The 22,107-nt window shown below is 58.7% G+C and overlaps 1 protein-coding gene across 1 annotated transcript in view; it reads left to right on the top strand.

Annotated features, from left to right (window-relative positions):
- LOC309452629 (echinoderm microtubule-associated protein-like 3) overlaps positions 1-21,911 on the top strand; it is a gene marked incomplete at its 3' end in the record, with an annotated part of 27,911 nt that extends 6,000 nt beyond the window's left edge. The window contains exons 5-21 of the mRNA XM_082077278.1: positions 2,601-2,629; positions 3,357-3,383; positions 4,036-4,156; positions 6,783-6,932; positions 7,016-7,085; positions 10,130-10,240; positions 11,532-11,627; positions 14,496-14,630; positions 14,710-14,833; positions 15,458-15,606; positions 17,391-17,516; positions 18,388-18,519; positions 19,854-19,921; positions 21,174-21,262; positions 21,385-21,482; positions 21,615-21,702; positions 21,805-21,911. Of these exons, the coding sequence (XP_081933404.1) occupies positions 2,601-2,629; positions 3,357-3,383; positions 4,036-4,156; positions 6,783-6,932; positions 7,016-7,085; positions 10,130-10,240; positions 11,532-11,627; positions 14,496-14,630; positions 14,710-14,833; positions 15,458-15,606; positions 17,391-17,516; positions 18,388-18,519; positions 19,854-19,921; positions 21,174-21,262; positions 21,385-21,482; positions 21,615-21,702; positions 21,805-21,911 (1,720 nt within the window). The remainder of the gene's footprint in view (positions 1-2,600; positions 2,630-3,356; positions 3,384-4,035; positions 4,157-6,782; positions 6,933-7,015; positions 7,086-10,129; positions 10,241-11,531; positions 11,628-14,495; positions 14,631-14,709; positions 14,834-15,457; positions 15,607-17,390; positions 17,517-18,387; positions 18,520-19,853; positions 19,922-21,173; positions 21,263-21,384; positions 21,483-21,614; positions 21,703-21,804) is intronic.
- Between the last annotated feature and the right edge of the window lie 196 nt (positions 21,912-22,107).

The following is a 22,107-nucleotide window of genomic DNA, read 5'->3' as shown; positions in this document are numbered from 1 at the left end:
CCTGCACCCCAAAATATGCCCTGCACCCCAAAACTGCACCCTGAAACACCCCCTGCACCCCCAAACTGCACCCTGAAATACCCCTGGACCCCCAAACCGCACCCCCAGACACCCTGCACCCCAAAATACCCCCTGCACCCCAAAACTGCACCCCGAGATAACCCCTGCACCCTAAAACTGCACCCTGAAACACCCCCTGCACCCCAAAACTGCACCCCCAAATACCCCCTGCACCCCAAAACTGCACCCCCAAACCTGCACCCCAAACCGCACCCCCAAACACCCTGCACCCCCAAATACCCCCTGCACCCCCAAACCGCACCCCCAAACCTGCACCCCTAAACTGCACCCCCAAACACCCTGCACCCCAAAATACCCCCTGCACCCCCAAACTGCACCCTGAAATACCCCTGCACCCCCAAACTGCACCCCAAAATACCCCCTGCACCCCAAAACTGCACCTCCAAACACCCTGCACCCCCAAATACCCCCTGCACCCCAAACCTGCACCCCCAAACTGCACCCCCAAACACCCTGCACCCCAATATACCCCCTGCACACCCAAACTGCACCCCCAAACTGCACCCCCAAACCTTCACCCCCAAACTGCACCCCCAAACACCCTGCACCCCAAATACTCCCTGCACCCCCAGACTGCACCCTGAAATACCCCCTGCACCCCCAAACCTGCACCCTGAAATACCCCTGCCCCCCCAAACCACACCCCCAAACCTGCACCCCAAAATACCCCCTGCACCCCAAAACTGCACCCTGAAATACCCCCTGCACCCCCAAACCTGCACCTCCAAACTGCACCCCAATATACCCCCTGCTCCCCAAAACTGCACACTGAAATACCCCCTGCACCCCCAAACTGCACCCCCAAATACCCCCTGCACCCCCAAACTGCACCCCCAGACACCCTGCACCCCAAAATATGCCCTGCACCCCAAAACTGCACCCCCAAATACCCCCTGCACCCCAAAACTGCACCCTGAAACACCCCCTGCACCCCCAAACTGCACCCTGAAATACCCCTGGACCCCCAAACCGCACCCCCAGACACCCTGCACCCCAAAATACCCCCTGCACCCCAAAACTGCACCCCGAGATAACCCCTGCACCCTAAAACTGCACCCTGAAACACCCCCTGCACCCCAAAACTGCACCCCCAAATACCCCCTGCACCCCCAAACTGCACCCCCAAACCTGCACCCCCAAACACCCTGCACCCCAAATACCCCCTGCACCCCCAAACTGCACCCCCAAATACCCCCTGCACCCCAAAACTGCACCCCCAAGCCTGCACCCCAACACTGCACCCCCAAACACCCTGCACCCCAAAATACCCCCTGCACCCCAAAACTGCACCCTGAAACACCCCTGCACCCCAAAACTGCACCCTGAAACACCCCTGCACCCCCTAACTGCACCCCAATATACCCCCTGCACCCCCAAACTGCACCCCCAAACCGCACCCCCAAACACCCTGCACCCCAAATACCCCCTGCACCCCCAAATTGCACCCTGAAATACCCCCTGCACCCCCAAACTGCACCCCCAAACACCCTGCACCCCAAAATACCCCCTGCACCCCAAAACTGCACCCTGAAACACCCCTGCACCCCCAAACTGCACCCCCAAACTGCACCCCCAAACCTGCACCCCCAAACCGCACCCCCAAACACCCTGCACCCCAAAATACCCCCTGCACCCCAAAACTGCACCCTGAAACACCCCTGCACCCCCTAACTGCACCCCAATATACCCCCTGCACCCCCAAACTGCACCCCCAAACCTGCACCCCCAAACCGCACCCCCAAACACCCTGCACCCCAAATACCCCCTGCACCCCCAAACTGCACCCTGAAATACCCCCTGCACCCCCAAACTGCACCCCCAAACACCCTGCACCCCAAAATACCCCCTGCACCCCAAAACTGCACCCTGAAACACCCCCTGCACCCCAAAACTGCACCCCCAAATACCCCTGCACCCCCAAACCTGTATCCCAATCACCCTGCACCCCAATATACCCCCTGCACCCCCAAACCTGCACCCCCACACTGCACCCCCAAACACCCTGCACCCCCAAATACTCCTGCACCCCAAAACCGCACCCCCAAACCTGCACCCCCAAACTGCACCTCCAAACACCCTGCACCCCCAAATACCCCCTGCACCCCCAAACTGCACCCTGAAACACCCCCTGCACCCCAAAACTGCACCCCCAAATACCCCCTGCACCCCCAAACTGCACCCCCAAACACCCTGCACCCCCAAACCCCCTGCACCCCAAATCCTCCATTCACCCCATATCCCCCCATGCACCCTCAAATCCCCCTGCACCCCCAAATCCCCCTGCACCCCCAAACCCCCTGCACCCCAAATCCCCCATTCACCCCCAAATCTCTGCACCTCCAAACCACCATTCACCCCATATCCCCCTGCACCCACAAACCACCATTCACCCCATATCCCCCTGCACCCCCAAACCCCCCATTCACCCCATATCCCCCCTGCACCCCCAAACCCCCTGCACCCCAAATCTCCCCTGCACCCCCAAATCCCCCACCCCTGACACCCCCTTTTCTCCCCAGTCGCCCAAAGGAGCAGACGCTGAGCCCAGGTGGGGGGGTCACTCATTATTGGGGTGCTGGGGGGGTCATTATTGGGGTACAGGGGGTTGGTCATTATTGGGGAGCAGGGGGTCATTATTGGGGTGCAATGGGGTCATTATTGGGGTGCTGTGGGGTCATTATTGGGGTGCAGGGGAGTCGCTCATTTTTGGGGTGCAATGGGGTCATTATTGGGGTGCTGGGGGTCATTATTGGGGTGCAGGGGGTTGATCATTATTGGGGTGCAATGGGGTCATTGTTGGGGTGCAGGGGTTTGTAATAATTAGGGTGCAATGGGGTCATTATTGGGGTACGGGGGGGTTGGTCATTATTGGGGTGCAATGGGGTCATTATTGGGGTGCTGTGGGGTCATTATTGGGGTACAGGGGGGTTCGTCATTATTGGGGTGCAATGGGGTCATTATTGGGGTGCAGGGGGTCAGTCATTATTGGGGTACAATGGGGTCATTATTGGGGTGCTGTGGGGTCATTATTGGGGTACAGGGGGGTTGGTCATTATTGGGGTGCAATGGGGTCATTATTGGGGTGCAGGGGGGTTGGTCATTATTGGGGTGCAATGGGGTCATTATTGGGGTGCTGGGGGTTGGTCATTATTAGGGTGCAGGGGGGTCATTATTGGGGTGCAATGGGGGGGTCATTATTGGGGTGCAATGGGGTCATTATTGGGGTGCTGGGGGGGTCATTATTGGGGTGTCTGTCTGTCCATCCCCCCCCGCAGGGTCTCGCCGTGGGAACTACAACCTGGGTGAGGCTGGGGGGGGGCTTGTCTGTCTGTGTGTCTGTCCATGGGTCCCTATCTGTCCCTGGGGGTCTCTGTCCGTCTGTCCATGGGTCTCTATCTGTCCATGGGGGGGGGGTCCCCTGTCTGTCTGTCCCTCCCTGGGATTCCCTGTCTGTCTGTCCATGGGGTTCCCTGTCTGTCCATGGGCTCCTATCTGTCCATGGGGTTCCATGTCCATCTGTCTGGGGGATCCCTGTCCGTGTGTCCATGGGTCCTTATCTGTCCATCCCTGGGGGTCCCTGTCCATGTGTCCATGGGGGTCCCTGTCTGTCTGTCCATCCCTGGGGGTCCCCGTCCGTCTGTCCATCCCTGGGGTCCCTGTCTGTGTGTCCATCCCTGGGGTCCCCATCCATCTGTCCATCCCCGGGGGTCCCTGTCTGTCTGTCCACCCCCGGGGGTCCCTGTCCATGTGTCCACCCCCGGGGGTCCCTGTCTGTCTGTCCATCCCTGGGGGTCCCCGTCCGTCTGTCCATCCCTGGGGTCCCTGTCTGTGTGTCCATCCCTGGGGTCCCCATCCATCTGTCCATCCCCGGGGGTCCCTGTCCGTCTGTCCACCCCCGGGTGTCCCTGTCCGTCTGTCCATCCCCGGGGGTCCCCGTCCGTCTGTCCGCCGCAGAGGGGGTGTCGGTGAAGATGTTCCTGCGCGGCCGCCCCATCACCATGTACGTGCCGTCGGCGCTGGGCCCGGGGGGGCTGCGCGCGGACCTGCCCCCCGAGCGCCTGCAGCTCGAGTGGGTGTATCCTGCCGCCCAATGGGCTCCCATCCCCGTTTGGGGGTCCCCATCCCCGTTTGGGGGTCCCCACTGTCCCCATATCCCCACTGTCCCCGTTGTCCCCTTGGCACCGCCCCCCCCAGTTACGGTTACCGTGGGCGCAACAGCCGCTCCAACCTGCACGTGGTGTCATTGGGGGGGTTGGTCTACCCCATCTCTTCGGGGGTCCCCATCCCTTCCATGGTTCCCATCCCTTTGAGTGTCCCCATCCCTCTCTGGGTGTCCCCATTGTCCCCCTTGACACCGTCCCCCCCATCTCATCCTCATCCTCATATTCATCCCATCCTCATCCCATCCATTCCATCCCATCCCATCTCCATCTTCATTCTCATCTTCATCCCATCCCATCTCCTCCTCATCTTCATCCCATCCTCATCCCATCCATCCCATCCCATCCCATCCTATCTTCATCCTCATCCCATCTCATTCTCATCTTCATCCCATTCTCATCCCATCCATTCTATCCCATCCCATCTCCATCTTCATCTCCATTTCCATCTTCATCCTCATCTTCATCCCATCCCACCCATATCCATCTCCATTCTCATCTTCATCCCATCCCATCTCATCCTCATCTTCATCCCATCCTCATCCCATCCATTCCATCCCATCCTATCTCCATCTTCATCCTCATCCCATCCCATCCTCATCTTCATCCCATCCCATCGTCATTTTCACCCCATCCCATCCTCATCCCATCCATGCCGACCCATCCCATCTCCATCTTCATCCTCATCCCATCCTCATCTTCATCCCATCCCCCCCCAAGTTACGGTTACCGTGGGCGCAACAGCCACTCCAGCCTGCACGTGGTGTCATTGGGGGAGTTGGTCTACCCCATCATTCGGGGTCCCCATACCTTTGAGTGTCCCCATCCCTTTGGGTGTCCCCATCCCTCTCTGGGTCCCCATCCCTCTTGGGTGTCCCTGGTGTCCCCATTGTCCCCGTTATCCCCCTTGATGCCGTCCCCCCCAGTTACAGTTACTGGAGCCGCAACAGCCGCTCCAACCTGCACGTGGTGTCATTGGGGGAGTTGGTCTACCCCATCTCCGGGGGTCCCCATCCCTTCCATGGTTCCCATCCCCTTGAGTGTCCCCATCCCTTTGGGTGTCCCCATCTCTTTGAGTGTCCCCATCTCTTTGAGTGTCCCCATCTCTTTCATGGTCCCCATCCCTTTCATGGTCCCCATCCCTTTGGGTGTCCCCATCTCTTTGGGTGTCCCCATTGTCCCCCTTGACACCGTCCCCCCCAGTTACAGTTACTGGAGCCGCAACAGCCGCTCCAACCTGCACGTGGTGTCATTGGGGGAGTTGGTCTACCCCATCTCTGGGGGTCCCCATCCCTTCCATGGTTCCCATCCCTTTGAGTGTCCCCATAACTCAACATAGAGCCCCTATAACCCAACCTAGACCCCCCAAAACCCAACCTAGATCCCCCAAAACCCAACATAGAGACCCCGTAACTCAACATAGAGCCCCTATAACCCAACCTAGACCCCCCAAAACCCAACCTAGAGCCCCTATAACTCAACCTAGACACCCCAAGACTCAACATAGAGACCCCAGAACCCAACATAGATCCCCCAGAACTCAACCTAGACCCCCCAAAACCCAACCTAGACCCCCCAAAACCCAACATAGAGACCCCAAAACAAGCCCTGGGATCCCCTATAACCCAACGTAGATCCTGTATAACCCAACATAGATCCCCCTATAACCCAACCTAGACCCCCCAAAACCCAACATAGACCCCCCAAAACCCAACACAGAGACCCCATAACTCAACATAGAGCCCCTATAACCCAACCTAGACCCCCCAAAACCCAACGTAGACCCCAACACCCAACATAGATCCCCCAGAACCCAACATAGAGCCCCTATAACCCAACATAGATCCCGTATAACCCAACATAGATCCCCCTATAACCCTAGACACCCCAAACCCCAACATAGAGACCCCATAACTCAACATAGAGCCCCTATAACCCAACCTAGACCCCCCAAAACCCAACACAGAGACCCCATAACTCAACATAGAGCCCCTATAACCCAACCTAGACCCCCCAAAACCCAACGTAGACCCCAACACCCAACACAGATCCCCCAGAACCCAACATAGATCCCCTATAACCCAACATAGATCCCGTATAACCCAACATAGATCCCCCTATAACCCAACCTAGACCCCCCAAACCCCAACATAGAGACCCCATAACTCAACATAGATCCCCTATAACCCAACCTAGACCCCCCAAAACCCAACGTAGACCCCAACACCCAACATAGATCCCCCAGAACCCAACATAGAGCCCCTATAACCCAACATAGATCCCCCCAAACCCAACCTAGACCCCCCCAAACCCAACATAGATCCCCCAGAACCCAACCTAGACCCCCCTATAACCCAACATAGACCCCCCAAACCCCAATGTAGACCCCCCAAACCCCAACGTAGACCCCCCAAACCCCACCCTGGACCCCCCCAAAGTCCACCCCACCGCCCCCCATCCCTTTGGGTGTCCCCAGCCCTTTGGGTGTCCCCATCCCTCTCTGGGTGTCCCCGTTGTTCCCCTTGACACCGTCCCCCCCAGTTACGGTTACCGCGGGCGCGACAGCCGCTCCAACCTGCACGTGGTGTCGTCGGGAGAGCTGGTCTACCCCATGGCGTGCGTGGTGGTTCTGCTGCACGTCCCGCTCCGGCGCCAGCGCCACTACCTGCGCCACAGCGACTGCGTGCGATGGTGAGACCGGGGTTGGGGTTTGGGGGGGGACACACACCCCGTGGGGACCCCCCAAATCCTGCTCATGGTGCTGTCCCCAACAGCCTGGCCGTGCACCCCGACCGGCTCCGGGTGGCGTCCGGACAAGCGGCCGGCGTGGATAAGGATGGGAAGGTGATGGGGGAGGAGGAGGAGGATGGGTGGGGTGGGATGAAGATGAGGATGGGATGGCATGAGGATGGGGGTGAGGATGGGATGGGGATGGGATGGGGTGAAGATGAGGATGGGATGGGATGAAGATGGAGATGGGATGGGTTGGCATGGATGGGATGGGATGGGATGGGATGAAGATGAGGATGGGATGGGATGAAGATGAGGATGGGATGAGGATGAAGATGGAGATGGGATGGGATGGGATGGGTTGGCATGGATGGGATGAGGATGGGATGGGATGGGATGGGATGGGATGGGATGAAGATGAGGATGGGATGGGATGAAGATGAGGATGGGATGAGGTTGAAGATGGAGATGGGATGGGGATGGGATGAGGATGGGATGGGGTGAAGATGAGGATGGGATGGGATGAGGATGAAGATGGAGATAGGATGGGATGAAGATGGAAATGGAGATGGAATGGGATGGGATGGGATGGAATGGATGGGATGAGGATGGGATGAAGATGAGGATGAGATGGGATGGGATGGGATGAAGATGAGGATGGGATGGGATGAAGATGAGGATGGGATGGGATGAGGATGGAGATGGAGATAGGATGGGATGAGGATGGGATGAAGATGAGAATGAGATGGGATGGGATGAAGATGAGGATGAAGATGGAGATGGGATGGAATGGATGGGATGAGGATGGGATGAAGATGAGGATGAGATGGGATGGGATGAAGATGAGGATGGGATGGGATGAGGATGAAGATGGAGATGGAGATAGGATGGGATGAAGATGGAAATGGAGATGGGATGGGATGGAATGGATGGGATGATAATGGGATGAAGATGAGGATGAGATGGGATGAGGATGAAGATAGGATGGGATGGAATGGATGGGATGAGGATGGGATGAAGATGAGGATGAGATGGGATGGGATGAAGATGAGGATGAAGATGGAGATAGGATAGGATGGAATGGATGGGATGAGGATGGGATGAAGATGAGGATGAGATGGGATGAGATGAAGATGGAAATGGAGATGAAGATGGAGATGGAGATGGAGATGGAGATGGAGATGGAGATGGAGATGGAGATGGAGATGGAGATGGAGATGGGGTGGGATGGGATGAAGATGAGGATGAGATGGGATGGGTTGTCATGGATGGGATGAGGATGGGATGGGGTGAAGATGAGGATGGGATGAAAATGAGGATGGGATGGACTGAGGATGGGATGGAATAGATGGGGTGAGGATGGGATGAAGATGAGGATGAGATGGGATGAGGATGAAGATGGAGATGGGATGGGTTGGCATGGATGGGCTGAGGATGGGATGGGGTGAAGATGAGGATGGGATGGGGTGAAGAGGAGGATGGGATGGGATGAAGATGATGGGATGTGATGAGGATGAAGATGGAGATAGGATGGGATGGAATGGATGGGATGAAGATGAGGATGAGATGGGATGGGATGAAGATGGAAATGGAGATGAAGATGGAGATGGAGATGGGATGGAATGGATGGGATGAGGATGGGATGAAGATGAGGATGAGATGGGATGAGGATGAAGATGGAAATGGAGATGAAGATGGAGATGGAGATGGGATGGGATGAAGATGAGGATGAGATGGGATGGGATGAAGATGAGGATGAAGATGGAAATGGAGATGGAGATGGAGATGGAGATGAGATGGAGATGGAGATGGAGATGGGATGGGGTGGGATGGGATGAAGATGAGGATGAGATGGGATGGGATGAAGATGAGGATGAAGATGGAAATGGAGATGAAGATGGAGATGGAGATGGGATGGGATGGGGTGGGATGGGATGAAGATGAGGATGAGATGGGATGAGATGAAGATGAGGATGAAGATGGAAGGGGAATGGGGTGGGATGAGGATGGGATGGGATGTCCCTGTGTCCCCATGATGTCCTCATGTCCCCATGATGTCCCCATGTTCCCCAATGTCCTCATATCCCCCCATATCCCCCCATATCCCCATGTCCCCATGTCCCCCATATCCCCATGTCCCCCATATCCCCATGATGTCCCCATGTTCCTGTGGTGTCCCCCCATATCCCCCATGTCCCCATATCCCAATGTCCCCATATCCCCCATATTCCCCGTGTCCCCATGTCCCCATATCCCCATGTCCCCCATATCCCCCCATATCCCCCATATCTCAATGTCCTCATATCCCCATGTCCCCCATATCCCCCCATATCCCCCCATATCTCAATGTCCCCATATCCCCATGTCCCCATATCCCCCCATGTCCCCATGTCCCATGTCCCCCCATATCCCCCATGTCCCCCCATATCCCAGTGTCCCCATATCTCCCCATATCCCCCATGTCCCCCCATATCCCCCTATATCCCCCCATATCCCCCATATCCCCATATCCCCATGTCCCCATATCCCCCCATATCCCCCATGTCCCCCAAATCCCCCATATCCCAATGTCCCCCATATCCCCCCATATCCCAATGTCCCCATATCCCCCCATATCCCAATGTCCCCATATCCCCCATATCCCCCATGTCCCATATCCCCCTATCCCCATATCCCAATGTCCCCATATCCCCATGTCCCCATATCCCAATGTCCCCATATGCCCCATATCCCCCATGTCCCATATCCCCATGTCCCCATATCCCAATGTCCCCATATCCCCCATGTCCCCCATATCTCCATATCCCCCATATCCCCATGTCCCCATATCCCAATGTCCCCATATCCCAATGTCCCCATGTCCCCATATCCCAATGTCCCCATATCCCAATGTCCCCATATCCCCCATGTCCTCATGTCCCCATATCCCCCCATATCCCCCATATCTCAATGTCCCCATATCCCCCCATATCCCCCCATGTCCCATGTCCCCCATGTCCCCATATCCCCCATGTCCCCCTATATCCCCCCATATCCCCATGTCCCCCATATCCCAATGTCCCCATATCCCCCCATATCCCCCATGTCCCCATATCCCCCCATATCCCCACATCCCCATGCTGTCCCCATGTCCCCCACGATGTCCCCATTGTCCCCAGGCGCTGCCCCCCGTGGTCCACATCTGGGACTCGGCGACGCTGCAGACGCTGCAGCAGATCGGCCTCGGCAGCTTCGAGCGCGGCGTGGGCTCCCTGGCCTTCTCCTGCGCCGTGCGTCCGTCCGTCCGCCCGTCTGTCCGTCCCGCGTCCCCCCGTGTCCCCCGTCACGCCCCGGGTCTGTCCGTCCGTCCCCCCGTGTCCCCCCGTCTCCCCATTATCCCCCATCACCCCGTGTCCATCCGTCCCCCCGCGGCCTCCGTCACCCCGTGTCCATCTGTCTGGCTCCCTGTCACCCCGTGTCCGTCTGTCCCCCACGTCCCCCATCACCCTGTGTCTGTCTGTCCCCCATGTCCCCCTGTCTCCCCGTGTCCCCCCGTCACCCCATGTCCATCTGTCCCCACGCATCCCCCGTCAGCCCGTGTCCGTCTGTCCGTCCCCCATCACCCTATGTCCGTCCGTCTGTCCCCCCATCACCCCACATCCGTCCATCCCCCCACGTCCATCTGTCCCCCCATCACCCCCTGTCTGTCCATCTGTCCCCCCATCCCCCTGCATCCGTCTGTCCCCCCATCACCCCATGTCCGTCCGTCCCCCCGTGTCCTTCCGTCCCCCCATCACTCTGTGTCTGTCCGTCTGTCCCCCCATCACCCCACGTCCGTCCATCCCCCCGTGTCCATCTGTCCCCCCATCACCCCGTGTCTGTCCCTCTGTCCCCTGTCACCCCATGTCCATCCGTCCCCCTGCGTCCGTCTGTCCCCCTGTGTCTGTCCATCTGTCCCCCCATCCCCCCGCGTCCGTCCGTCCCCCCATCACCCCATGTCCGTCCATCTGTCCCCCCGTCACCCCATGTCCGTCCATCCCCCCATGTCCATCTGTCCCCCCATCACCCCGTGTCTGTCTGTCTGTCCCCCCATCACCCCACGTCCGTCCATCCCCCCGTGTCCATCTGTCCCCCCATCACCCCGTGTCTGTCCGTCTGTCCCCCGTCACCCCATGTCCATCCGTCCCCCTGCGTCCGTCTGTCCCCCTGTGTCTGTCCGTCTGTCCCCCCATCCCCCCGCGTCCGTCCGTCCCCCCATCACTCCATGTCCGTCCATCTGTCCCCCCGTCACCCCATGTCCGTCCATCCCCCCATGTCCATCTGTCCCCCCATCACCCCGTGTCCGTCCGTCTGTCCCCCTGTCACCCCATGTCCGTCCATCCCCCCATGTCCATCTGTCCCCCCATCACCCCGTGTCTGTCCCTCTGTCCCCTGTCACCCCATGTCCGTCCATCCCCCCGTGTCCGTCCCCCCATCACCCCGTGTCTGTCCATCTGTCCCCCCGTCACCCCATGTCCGTCCATCCCCCCGTGTCCGTCCGTCCCCCCGTCACCCCGTGTCCGTCCGTCTGTCCGTCCCCAGGACCAGGGTGCCCACCTGTGCGTGGTCGACGAGTCCAACGAGCACATGATGTCGGTTTGGGACTGTGCCCGGGGGGCCAAGCTGGCCGAGGTCAAGGTGAGGGGACCCCGAAACCCACAGAGAGACCCCAAAACCCAACATAGAGACCCCAAAACCTGCCCTGGGACCCCAAAACCCAGCACAGGGACCCCAAAACACACCCTGGGACCCCAAAACCCAACATAGAGACCCCAAAACCCAACATAGAGACCCCCAAATCTGCCCTGGGACCCCAAAACCCAGCACAGGGACCCCAAAACACACCCTGGGACCCCAAAACCCAACATAGAGACCCCAAAACCACCCTGGGTACCCAAAACTCAACATAGAGACCCCAAACCCAACAGAGAAACCCAAAACCCAACATAGAGACCCAAAAACCACCCTGGGTACCCAAAACTCAACATAGAGACCCCAAAACACACCCTGGGACCCCAAAACCCAACATAGAGACCCCAAATTCCACCATGGGACCCCAAATCCCGACACTGAGACCCAAAACCCAACATAGAGACCCCAAATCCCAACACAGAGACCCAAAACCCAACATAGAGACCCAAAAACAATCCTCGGTACCCAAAACTCGACATAGAGACCCAAAACCCAACATAGAGACCCCCAAACCCACCCTGGGACCTCAAAACCTGCCCTGGGACCCCAAAACCCAACATGGAGACCCCAAAACGTGCCCTGGGACCCCAAAACCCAACACAGAGACCCAGAACCCAACATAGAGACCCCAAAACACAACCTAGACCCCCCAAAACTCAACATAGAGCCCCTATATCCCAACACAGACACCCCAAAACTCAACCTAAAGACCCCAAAACCCAACACAAAGACCCCGGAACCCAACCTAGACCCCCCAAAACCCAACATAGAGACCCCATAACTCAACATAGAGCCCCTATAACTCAACCTAGACCCCCCAAAACCCAACACAGAGACCCCAGAACTCAACAGAGAGACCCCAATGCCCAACATAGAGACCCCAAAAGACAACCTAGACCCCCCAAAACCCAACATAGAGACCCCATAACTCAACATAGAAACCCCTACAACCCAACGTAGACCCCCCAAAACCCAACCTAGACCCCCCAAAACCCAACATAGAGACCCCATAACTCAACATAGAGCCCCTATAACCCAACCTAGACCCCCCAAAACCCAACCTAGATCCCCCAGAACCCAACATAGAGCCCCTATAATCCAACATAGATCCCCCCAAACCCAACGTAGACCCCAACACCCAACATAGAGATCCCAGACTTCAACATAGAGCCCCTATAACCCAATGTAGACACCCCAAAACCCAACCTAGATCCCCCAAAACCCAACATAGAGACCCCAGAACTCAACATAGAGCCCCTATAACCCAACCTAGACCCCCCAAAACCCAATGTAGACCCCAACACCCAACATAGATCCCCCAGAACCCAACATAGAGCCCCTATAACCCAACATAGATCCCCCCAAACCCAACGTAGACCCCAACACCCAACATAGAGATCCCAGAACTCAACATAGAGCCCCTATAACCCAATGTAGACACCGCAAAACCCAACCTAGATCCCCCAAAACCCAACATAGAGACCCCATAACTCAACATAGAGCCGCTATAACCCAACCTAGACCCCCTATAACCCAACCTAGACCCCTCAGAACCCAACCTAGACCCCCCAGAACCCAACATAGAGCCCCTATAACTCAACATAGACCCCCCCAAAACCCAACCTAGACTCCCCAAAACCCAACATAGAGACCCCATAACTCAACATAGAGCCGCTATAACCCAACCTAGACCCCCTATAACCCAACCTAGACCCCTCAGAACCCAACCTAGACCCCCCAAAACCCAACATAGAGACCCCATAACTCAACATAGAGCCCCTATAACCCAACATAGACCCCCCAAAACCCAACGTAGACCCCAACACCCAACATAGAGACCCCATAACTCAACATAGAGCCCCTGTAATGCAACCTAGACCCCCCAAAACCCAACATAGACCCCAACACCCAACATAGATCCCCCAGAACCCAACATAGAGCCCCTATAACCCAACATAGATCCCCCAAAACCCAACATAGAGACCCCAAAACCCAACATAGAGACCCCAAAACCCAACATAGAGCCCCTATAACCCAACCTAGACCCCCCAAAACCCAACCTAGACCCCCCAAAACCCAACTTAGACCCCAACACCCAACATAGATCCCCCAGAACCCAACCTAGACCCCCCCAAACCCAACACAGATCCCCCAAAACCCAACATAGAGACCCCATAACTCAACATAGAGCCCCTATAACCCAACCTAGACCCCCCAAAACCCAACCTAGATCCCCCAAAACCCAACATAGAGACCCCATAACTCAACATAGAGCCCCTATAACCCAACCTAGACCCCCCAAAACCCAACCTAGACCCCCCAAAACCCAACGTAGACCCCAACACCCAACACAGATCCCCCAAAACCCAACCTAGATCCCCCAAAACCCAACATAGAGACCCCATAACTCAACATAGAGCCCCTATAACCCAACCTAGACCCCCCAAAACCCAACATAGAGACCCCATAACTCAACATAGAGCCCCTATAACCCAACCTAGACCCCCCAAAACCCAACCTAGATCCCCCAAAACCCAACCTAGATCCCCCAAACCCAACATAGAGACCCCATAACTCAACATAGAGCCCCTATAACCCAACCTAGATCCCCCCAAACCCAACCTAGACCCCCCCAAACCCAACATAGATCCCCCAGAACCCAACCTAGACCCCCCTATAACCCAACATAGACCCCCCAGAACCCAACCTAGACCCCCCTATAACCCAACATAGACCCCCCAAACCCCAATGTAGCCCCCCCAAACCCCACCCTGGACCCCCCCAAAGCCCACCCCACCGCCCCCCATCCCCCAGAGCACCAACGAGTCGGTGCTGTCGGTGGAGTTCAACCCCCGCGACAGCGGCAGCATCATCACCAGCGGCAAATCCCACGTCTACTTCTGGACCTGGAGCGGCGCCGCGCTCACCAAGAAACAGGGGATTTTTGGGGTGAGACGAGGGGGTTTTGGGGTGTCGTTTAGGGCGTTCGGGGGGGTCGCTGATGAGCTGTGCACCCCCTGTTTTGTAGAAGTACAAGAAGCCCAAGTTCATCCATTGCTTCGTGTTCGATGGTGATGGGGACGTGTTGACCGGGGACTCCGAGGGGAACATCCTGACCTGGACACGGGGGGCGGCCGGGAAGGGAGGAAAAGGTGGGGGGACCATCATTTTGGGGGGGTCCCCATTGTTCCACCAGGTCCTTGAGGGCTTGGGGATGGGGTGTCTGTGATATTGGGGTCTTGGGGTGGGTCACGTTGGGGTTTTGGGGTTCTCCATTGTCCCCCAGCTCCCCAAGAGCTTCAGGATGGGGTGACCATGATATTGGGGTCTTGGGGTGGCCCCTGTTGGGGTTTTGGGGTCCCCCCTTGTCCACCTGGTCCTTGAGGGCTTGGGGATGGGGTGGCCATGATATTGGGGTCTTGGGGTGGCTCCCGTTGGGGTTTTGGGGTGTCACCCTTGTCCCCCAGGTCCACAAGAGCTTCAGGATGGGGTGACCATGATATTGGGGTCCCCCAGCTCCCCAAGAGCTTCAGGATGGGGTGACCATGATATTGGGGTCCCCCCTTGTCCACCAGGTCCCCAAGAGATTGAGGATGGGGTGACCATGATATTGGGGTCTTGGGGTGGCTCCTGTTGGGGTTTTGGGGTTCTCCATTGTCCCCCAGCTCCCCAAGAGATTTGGGATGGGGTGACCATGCTATTGGTTTCTTGGGGTGACTGTGATATTGGGGGACACAGGGGGATATTGGGGTGCCATGGGTGCCGTGTCCCCCCAGAGTCGTTCCAGCTGAGTCAGCAGACGCGGGCCCACGACGGCAGCGTGTTCGCGCTGAGCCGCCGGCGCGACGGGACGGTGCTGAGCGGGGGCAGGGACCGGCGCCTGCGCCTCTGGAGCAGCCGGCTCGGCGCCGTGGCCGAGGTGGAGGTGGGACCCCAAAAATGACCCCCCTGACACCCCAAAACTGATACAGACACCCCAAAGCCGCCATGGCTGAGGTCGAGGTGGGGTCCCCATGCCATTGGTTTTTGGGGTGTCCCCCCCATTCTAGCTCCCCAAGAGCTTCAGGATGAGGTCCCCATGACATTAGGGTCTTGGGGTCCACATGATGTTGGGTCTTGGGATGTCCATGATGTTGGGGTCCCCATGCCGTTGGGTTCTGGGGTGTCCCCCATTATGTTTCGGGGTTCCCATGGTTTTGGGGTCCCCCATTGTCCCCCAGCTCCCCAAGAGCTTCAGGATGGGGTTCCCATGCCATTGGGGTCTTGGGGTCCCCATGACGTTGGGTCTTGGGGTCTCCCCCGTTGTCTTTTGTGTTGACCATGATGTTGGGTCTTGGGACGTCCATGACATTGGGTCTTGGGTTCCCCATGACATTGGGTTCTGGGGTCCCCATGACGTTGTGTTTTGGGGTCTCCCAGTTGGGTTTAGTGTTGACCATGACGTTGGGTCTTGGGGTCCCCATGATGCTGGATTTTTGGGGTCCCCATGACATTGGGTCTTGGGGTCCCCATGACATTGGGTTCTAGGGTCCCCATGACATTGGATTTTGGGGTCTCCCCCGTTGTCTTTTGTGTTGACCATGACGTTGGGTCTTGGGGTCCCCATGACGTTGGGTCTTGGGGTCTCCATGACGTTGGGTCTTGGGGTCTCCATGCCGTTGTGTTTTGGGGTCTCCCAGTTGGGTTTAGTGTTGACCCTGACGTTGGGTCTTGGGACGTCCACGACATTGGGCTCTTGGGGTCCCCACGCCATTGTGTTTTGGGGTGTCCCCCCATTGTGTTTTGGGGTCCCCATTGCCCCCCAGCTCCCCAAGAGCTTCAGGATGGGGTTCCCATGACATTGGGTTCTGGGGTCCCCATGATGTTGGGTCTTGGGGTCCCCCCATTGTCTTTTGTGTTGACCGTCACGTTGGGTCTTGGGGTCCCCATGACGTTGGGTTTTGGGGTCTCCTAGTTGGGTTTAGTGTTGACTATGATGTTGGGTCTTAGGTTTCCCATGACGTTGGGTCTTGGGGTCTCCCAGTTGGGTTTAGTGTTGACCATGACGTTGGGTCTTGGGACGTCCATGATGTTGGGTCTTGGGGTCCCCATGCCGTTGTGTTTTGGGGTCCCCACACCGTTGTGTTTCGGAGTGTTCCCCCATTGCATTTCGGGGTCCCCAGCTCACCGAGCGCTTCTGGATGGGTTTCCCATGACATCGGGGTCTTGGGGTCCCCATGACGTTGTGTTTTGGGGTCTCCCAGTTGGGTTTAGTGTTGACCATGACGTTGGGTCTTGGGGTCCCCATGATGTTGGGTTCTGGGGTCCCCCCCGTTGTCTTTTGTGTTGACCATGACATTGGGTCTTGGGGTCCCCATGACGTTGGGTCTTGGGGTCTCCATGCCGTTGTGTTTTGGGGTCTCCCAGTTGGGTTTAGTGTTGACCATGACGTTGGGTCTTGGGGTCCCCATGATGTTGGATTTTGGGGTCCCCCCCGTTGTCTTTTGTGTTGACCATGACACTGGGTCTTGGGGTCCCCATGACGTTGGGTTTTGGGGTCCCCATGATGTTGGGTTTTGGGGTCTCCCAGTTGGGTTTAGTGTTGACCATGACGTTGGGTCTTGGGGTCCCCATGATGTTGGGTCTTGGGACGTCCATGACATTGGGGTCTTGGGGTCCCCACACCGTTGTGTTTCGGGGTGTCCCCCCATTGCGTTTCGGGGTCCCCAGCTCCCCGAGCGCTTCGGCGCCGTCCGCACCATCGCCGAGGGGCCGGGGGACGAGCTGCTGGTGGGGACCACGCGCAACGCGCTGCTGCGGGGGACGCTGAGCGCCGGCTTCGCCCCCATCGTCCAGGTGCATTTTGGGGATACGGGGGGGGGGGCGGAGAGTCCTCCAGCGCCAAGGGGACGTTTTGGGGCAAAAAACGAAGAGATTCGGTGAAAATAAAGAGAGATTTGGGGCATAGAGAGCCCGAAAGGCTCCAAAAGTCACCGGGAAGGGGAGAAATGGCGGGAAAACGCCTCAAATGGCGGGAAAACGCCTCAGATGGCGGGAAAACGCCGCAAGTAGCGGGAGTGGCCGCCAGGGGGCGTGGCGGCTTGAGGCCACGCCCATTATGCAAAAAGAAGGGGTTGCGTCACTCCCCTCATGCAAATCGCCCCGGACGGGCTGGCCACGCCCCCCCTCGGCGTTTCCCGCGCTTTTGAGCGGAGGGCGGGAAAACCCCTCGAACGCTTGGGTCCCCTCCGAACTCCTGAGTCCCTCCCGAACTCCTGGGTCCCTCCCGAACTCCTGGGTCCCCTCCCGAACTCCTGGGTCCCCTCCCTGAACTCCTGGGTCCCTCCCGAACTCCTGGGTCCCCTCCCGAACTCCTGGGTCCCTCCCCGAACTCCTGGGTCCCCCCCGAACTCCTGGGTCCCCCCCGAACTCCTGGGTCCCTCCCCGAACTCCTGGGTCCCTCCCGAACTCCTGGGTCCCCCCCGAACTCCTGGGTCCCCCAATACCTCAATTCCCCCAAAATCCAACAACTCCCTTTAATCTCCTCCCCCCCACCACCCCCCCCATTATTTTGGGGACCCCCAGGGGGTCCCCGCTGTGTCCCTCCCGAACTCCTGGGTCCCTCCCGAACTCCTGGGTCCCTCCCTGAACTCCTGGGTCCCCTCCCGAACTCCTGGGTCCCCCCATGATGGGGATGGGGGGGCTGAACCCCAATTCCCACCCATAGGGCCACACGGACGAGGTTTGGGGCTTGGCCACCCACCCCAGCACCCTCCTCTTCCTCACCTGTGGGCACGACCGGCAGCTCTGCCTGTGGGATGGGACGGAGCACACGCTGGAATGGAGCATGGATTTGGGGGTACGGGGGGGTTTTGGGGTACATAGGGGTCTGGGGGGGGCACAGGAGGGTCTGGTTTTGGGGTACATGGGGGTACATGGGGGTACAAGGGGTTATAGGGGCAACTCTGCCCATGGGATGGGAGGGAGGACACGCTGGAATGGAGCATGGAGCTGGGGGTATGGGGGGATTTGGGGGGTTTTGGAGGGCTTTGGGGGGGTCTGGAGTGGGCGTACAGGGGGGTTTGGGGGTACAGGGGGGTCTGATTTGGGGGTACAGGGGGTCTGGGGGTGCTGGTGTGGGGGTACATGGGGGTAGAGGGGGTTATGGGGGGCAGCTCGACCTATGGGACGAGGGGGAGTAAGTGTTGGCCTAGAGCGTGGAGCTGGGGGTACAGGGCGAATTTGGGGGTACAGAGGGGTCTGGGGTGGGGGTACAGGGGGGTCTGGGGCCTCTGGGGGGTCTGATTTTGGGGTACATGTGGTTACAGGGGGATTTGGGGGGGATTTGGGGGGGTACAGGGGCAGCTCTGTCTGTGGGATGGGACGGAGCACACGCTGGAATGGAGCATGGATATGGGGGTACAAGGGGGTTTTGGGGGTACAGAGGGGTCTGGGGTGGGGGTACAGGGGGGTCTGGGGCCTCTGGGGGGTCTGGTTTTGGGGTACATGGGGTTACAGGGGGATTTGGGGGGGATTTGGGGGGGTACAGGGGCAGCTAAGCCTGTGGGATTGGAGGGAACACATACAGACCTGGTGCCTGGATATGGGGGTGCAGGGCGAATTTGGGGGTACAGAGGGGTCTGGGGTGGGGGTACAGGGGGGTCTGGGGGCTCTGGGGGTGCTGATGTGGGGGTACAGGGCATTATGGGGGGATTTTGGGGGTACAGGGGGTTATGGGGGGCAGCTCTACCTATGGGATGAGGGGGAGTAAGTGTTGGCCTAGAGCCTGGAGCTGGGGTTACAGGGTGAATTTGGGGGTACAGAAGGGTCTGGGGTGGGGGTACAGGGGGGTTTGGGGGTACAGGGGGGTCTGCTTTGGGGGTACAGGGGGATATAGGGGGTCTGGGGGTGCTGGTGTGGGGGTACATGGGGTTATGGGGGGCAGCTCTACCTATGGGACAAGGGGAGTAAGTGTTGGCCTAGAGCCTGGAGCTGGGGGTCTGGGGGGGTTTTGGGGGTCTGGGGGCTGGTTTGGGGGTACAGAAGGGTCTGGGGTGGGGGTACAGGGGGGTCTGGGGACTCTGCGGGTGCTGATGTGGGGGTCCATGGGGTACAGGGGGGTCTGGGGGTGCTGGGGTGGGGGTGCAGGGGGGTTATGGGGGTGTCCCCAGGCCTGACTCCCCCGTCCCACAGGACACGGGGCTCTGTGCTGATTTCCACCCGGGGGGGCAGGTGGTGGCCGTGGGGCTGATGACGGGGCGGTGAGTGACAGTGGGGACACCGGGGGACACCGGGGGACATTGGGGGGCAAGGGGGACAGCGGGGGACATTGGGGGGACATTGAGGGGACATTGGGGCACAGCGGGGGACACTGGGGGACATTGGGGGGACACCAGGGGACACTGGGGGGACATTGGGGGGACATTGTGGGGACATTGGGGGACACCAGGGGACAACAGGGGGACATTGTGGGGACACAAGAAGGACATTGGGGGACATTGGGGCGACACCAGGGGGACATTGGGGGACACTGGAGGACATTGGGGGGACATTGTCCTCACATCCCCATGTCCCCTCATATCCCCATGTCCCCATGTCCCCATGTCCCCATGTCCCCCATGTCCCCCATGTCCCCCATGTCCCCATGTCCCCCATGTCCCCCTGTCCCCATGTCCCCCTGTCCCCATATCCCCATGTCCCCATGATGTCCCCCCATCCCCATATCCCCATGTCCCCCATGTCCCCACATCCCCATGTCCCCATATCCCCCTGTGTCCCCATATCCCCCCATGTCCCCATGATGTCCCCACATCCCCATGTCTCCCCATGTCCCCCCATATCCCCCTGTCCCCATATCCCCATGTCCCCCATGTCCCCATATCCCCCATATCCCCATGATGTCCCAATGTCCCCCTGTCCCCATGTCCCCATATCCCCATGATGTCCCAATGTCCCCATGTCCCCATATCCCCCTGTCCCCATGTCCCCACATCCCCATGATGTCCCCATGTCCCCATGTCCCCATGATGTCCCCATATCCCCATGTCCCCCCATATCCCCCCATGTCCCCCATATCCCCACATCCCCATGATGTCCCCATGTCCCCATGTCCCCATGATGTCCCCATATCCCCATGTCCCCCCATATCCCCCCATGTCCCCCATATCCCCACATCCCCATGATGTCCCCACATCCCCATGATGTCCCCACATCCCCACGTCCCCATATCCCCCATATCCCCATGTCCCCATGATGTCCCACCATCCCCATATCCCCATATCCCCCTGTCCCCATGTCCCCATATCCCCTGTCCCCACCATATCCCCATGTCCCCATATCCCCCCACATCCCCATATCCCCCCATATCCCCCATGTCCCCCCCATGTCCCCATATCCCCATGTCCCCCCATGTCCCCCCCATGTCCCCATGTCCCCCCCATGTCCCCATATCCCCATGTCCCCCCATGTCCCCCCCATATCCCCCATGTCCCCCCCATGTCCCCATGTCCCCAGCTGGCTGGCCCTGGACACCACCACCCGCCACCCCCTCGCCGGTGGCTCCGATGGCAACGAGCAGCTCTCGGTCGTCCGATTCTCCCCAGGTGAGCCCCATAACCCCCCCATAACCCCCCATAACCCCCCCATGACCCCCCCATAACCCCCAATGTCATATGTGGGGTGGGGAACGTCCCTTATGTCCCCGATGTCCCCAACGTCCCCATAGACGGCTCCTATTTGGCCATCGGCTCCCACGACAACTTCATCTACATCTACAGCGTCACCGAGGGGGGGCGCAAGTTCACCCGCTTTGGCCGCTGTGTGGTGAGAAATTGGGGGTCCCCAACCCCCCCATAGTGTCCCCAACCCCCCCATGGTGTCCCCGGCCCCCCCACGGTGTCCCCAACCCCGCCTTGTGTCCCCAAACCCCCCCACAATGTCCCAAATGCCCCCCAGGGCCACTCCAGCTTCATCACCCACCTGGACTGGTCCAAGGATGGTCGCTTCATTATGTCCAATTCGGGCGACTATGAGATTCTCTATTGTGAGTTTGGGGGGCACCCCAAAACCTATTAGACCTCCCCCATGGGTTGGGGGGGGTCTTATTGACCCCCATGTGTCGTGTCCCCCCCAAAAAAAATAAAAGGGGATGTGGCCGGGGGGTGCAAATTGCTCCGGAACCGCTTTGAGAGCCGGGACCGCGAATGGGCGACCTACACCTGCGTATTGGGGTTCCATGTGTTCGGTGGGTGAAATATGGGGGTACGGGGGGGCTGATGGGGATTGGGGGTGTGGGGGGGCTGGGGGAGTCTTGGGGGGTCCATAGGGGTGTGTTTTTGGGGTACATGGGGGTCTGGGTTGGGGGTACGTGGGGTTGGGGGGAGTAGGTCTACCTATGGGATTTGGGGAGTAAGTGTTGGCCTAGAGGCTGGAACTGGGGGTATGGGGG

Source organism: Streptopelia decaocto, assembly GCF_964273445.1.
Source record: "Streptopelia decaocto genome assembly, contig: HAP1_SCAFFOLD_1675, whole genome shotgun sequence".
Taxonomy (NCBI): domain Eukaryota; kingdom Metazoa; phylum Chordata; class Aves; order Columbiformes; family Columbidae; genus Streptopelia; species Streptopelia decaocto.
This window is presented reverse-complemented; position numbering and strand designations above follow the sequence as displayed.